At 64.2% G+C, this 1,900-nt stretch overlaps 1 protein-coding gene across 1 annotated transcript; it reads left to right on the forward strand.

The window, feature by feature from the left end:
- Positions 65-1,631, forward strand: LOC110389227 (vegetative cell wall protein gp1-like). Its single transcript, XM_021379216.1, has one exon. The coding sequence runs from the start codon at positions 632-634 to the stop codon at positions 1,574-1,576; it is 945 nt and encodes a 314-aa protein (XP_021234891.1). The 5' UTR covers positions 65-631; the 3' UTR covers positions 1,577-1,631.

Below are 1,900 nucleotides of genomic sequence, written 5' to 3' on the forward strand. Positions count from 1 at the left end.
TGTCCCCATTGTCCCCATCCCGGTGGTCCCCATCCCATAGCAATGCCATGTCCCCAGTGGTCCCCCATCCCCAGTGGTCCCCATCCCGTAGCAATGCCGTGTCCCCAGTGGTCCCCCATCCCAGTGGTCCCCATCCCAGTGGTCCCCATCCCATAGCAATGCTGTGCCCCATTGTCCTCATCCCAGTGGTCCTCATCCCAGTGGTCCTCATCCCATAGCAATGCCATGTCCCCAGTGGTCCCCATCCCAGTGGTCCCCATCCCCATGGTCCCCATCCCATAGCAGTGCCATGTCCCCAGTGGTCCTCATCCCAGTGGTCCCCCATCCCCAGTGGTCCCCATCCCATAGCAATGCTGTGTCCCCATCCCATAGCAATGCTGTGTCCCCATTGTTCCCATCCCAGTGGTCCCCATCCCATAGCAGTGCCGTGTCCCCAGTGGTCCCCATCCCCATGGTCCCCATCCCATAGCAATGCTGTGTCCCCATTGTCCCCATCCCAGTGGTCCTCATCCCATAGTAATGCTGTGTCCCCATTGTCCCCATCCCCATGGTCCCCATTCCATAGCAGTGCCATATCCCTAGTGGTCCTCATCCCAGTGGTCCCCACCCCCGTGGTCCCCATCCCATAGCAATGCTGTGTCCCCATTGTCCTCATCCCAGTGGTCCCCAACCCCGTGGTCCTCATCCCATAGCAGTGCCATGTCCCCAGTGGTCCCCATCCCCATGGTCCCCCTCCCATAGCAATGCTGTGTCCCCCTCCCATAGCAATGCTGTGTCCCCCTCCCATAGCAATGCTGTGTCCCCCTCCCATAGCAATGCTGTGTCCCCATCCCAGTGGTCCCCATCCCAGTGCGGTGCCATGTCCCCATTGTCCCCGTCCCCATGGTCCCCATCCCATAGCAGTGCCATGTCCCCAGTGGTCCCCATCCCCAGTGGTCCCCCATCCCGTAGCAATGCTGTGTCCCCATTGTCCTCATCCCAGTGGTCCCCAACCCCGTGGTCCTCATCCCATAGCAGTGCCATGTCCCCATGGTCCCCATCCCAGTGCGGTGCCGTGTCCCCACTGTCCCCATCATCCCCATCACAGAGTGACGATGTCCCCCCATGGTCCCCCTCTCAGGGCAGTGCCATTCCCCACTGTCCCCCCTCCCAGTCTGATGCCACCCCCCCCCACCATGGTCCCCCTCTGCCCACCCCATTGCTGCGCCGTCCCTGTGCCCCATTTTCCCCATCGCAGAGCAGCGCCGTGTCCCCACGGTGCCCCCGTAACGAAGCAGCGCTGCCACCCTCCGTGCCCCATGGCCCCCCCCCCCCGCCATGGGGCGGCGCCGTCCCCCAGGCCCTGAGGTGGGGGGTGGGGGGCACAGCCCAATGCCCACCGCCGCTCCCCATAGAGATCCTGGCGGGCAGCGTGTACATCGAGAAGAACGAGCAGCTGTGCCACGTGGACACGGTGGAGTGGAGGGACATCATGCGGGACCCCCGGCTGGAGCCCGTGGTGGGGGACAACGGCAAAGCATGTGCGTGGGGCTGGGGGCACCGCACCCACACTGACCCCATGCAGACCCCACACTGACCCCACACCCCATAGAAATCCCTCGCTGACCCCGCACACCCCACACTGACCCCCCTCCCCACACTGACCCCGCAGACCCCCCACTCTTCCCACCCACCTCCCCCTACTGACACCACAGACCCCACAGACCCCGCATTGAGCCCGCTTCCCACAGTGACCCCACACCCCTCTCATCCCATACAGACCCCACACACCCCACACTGACCCCACATTCACCCCACAGACCCCCCACTGTCCCCACTCACCTCCCCCTACTGACACCACAGACCCCATAACAGACCCCACACCGACCCCACACCCCACACTGACCCCACAGACCCCGCA

Source organism: Numida meleagris, chromosome 32, assembly GCF_002078875.1.
Source record: "Numida meleagris isolate 19003 breed g44 Domestic line chromosome 32, NumMel1.0, whole genome shotgun sequence".
NCBI lineage: Eukaryota > Metazoa > Chordata > Aves > Galliformes > Numididae > Numida > Numida meleagris.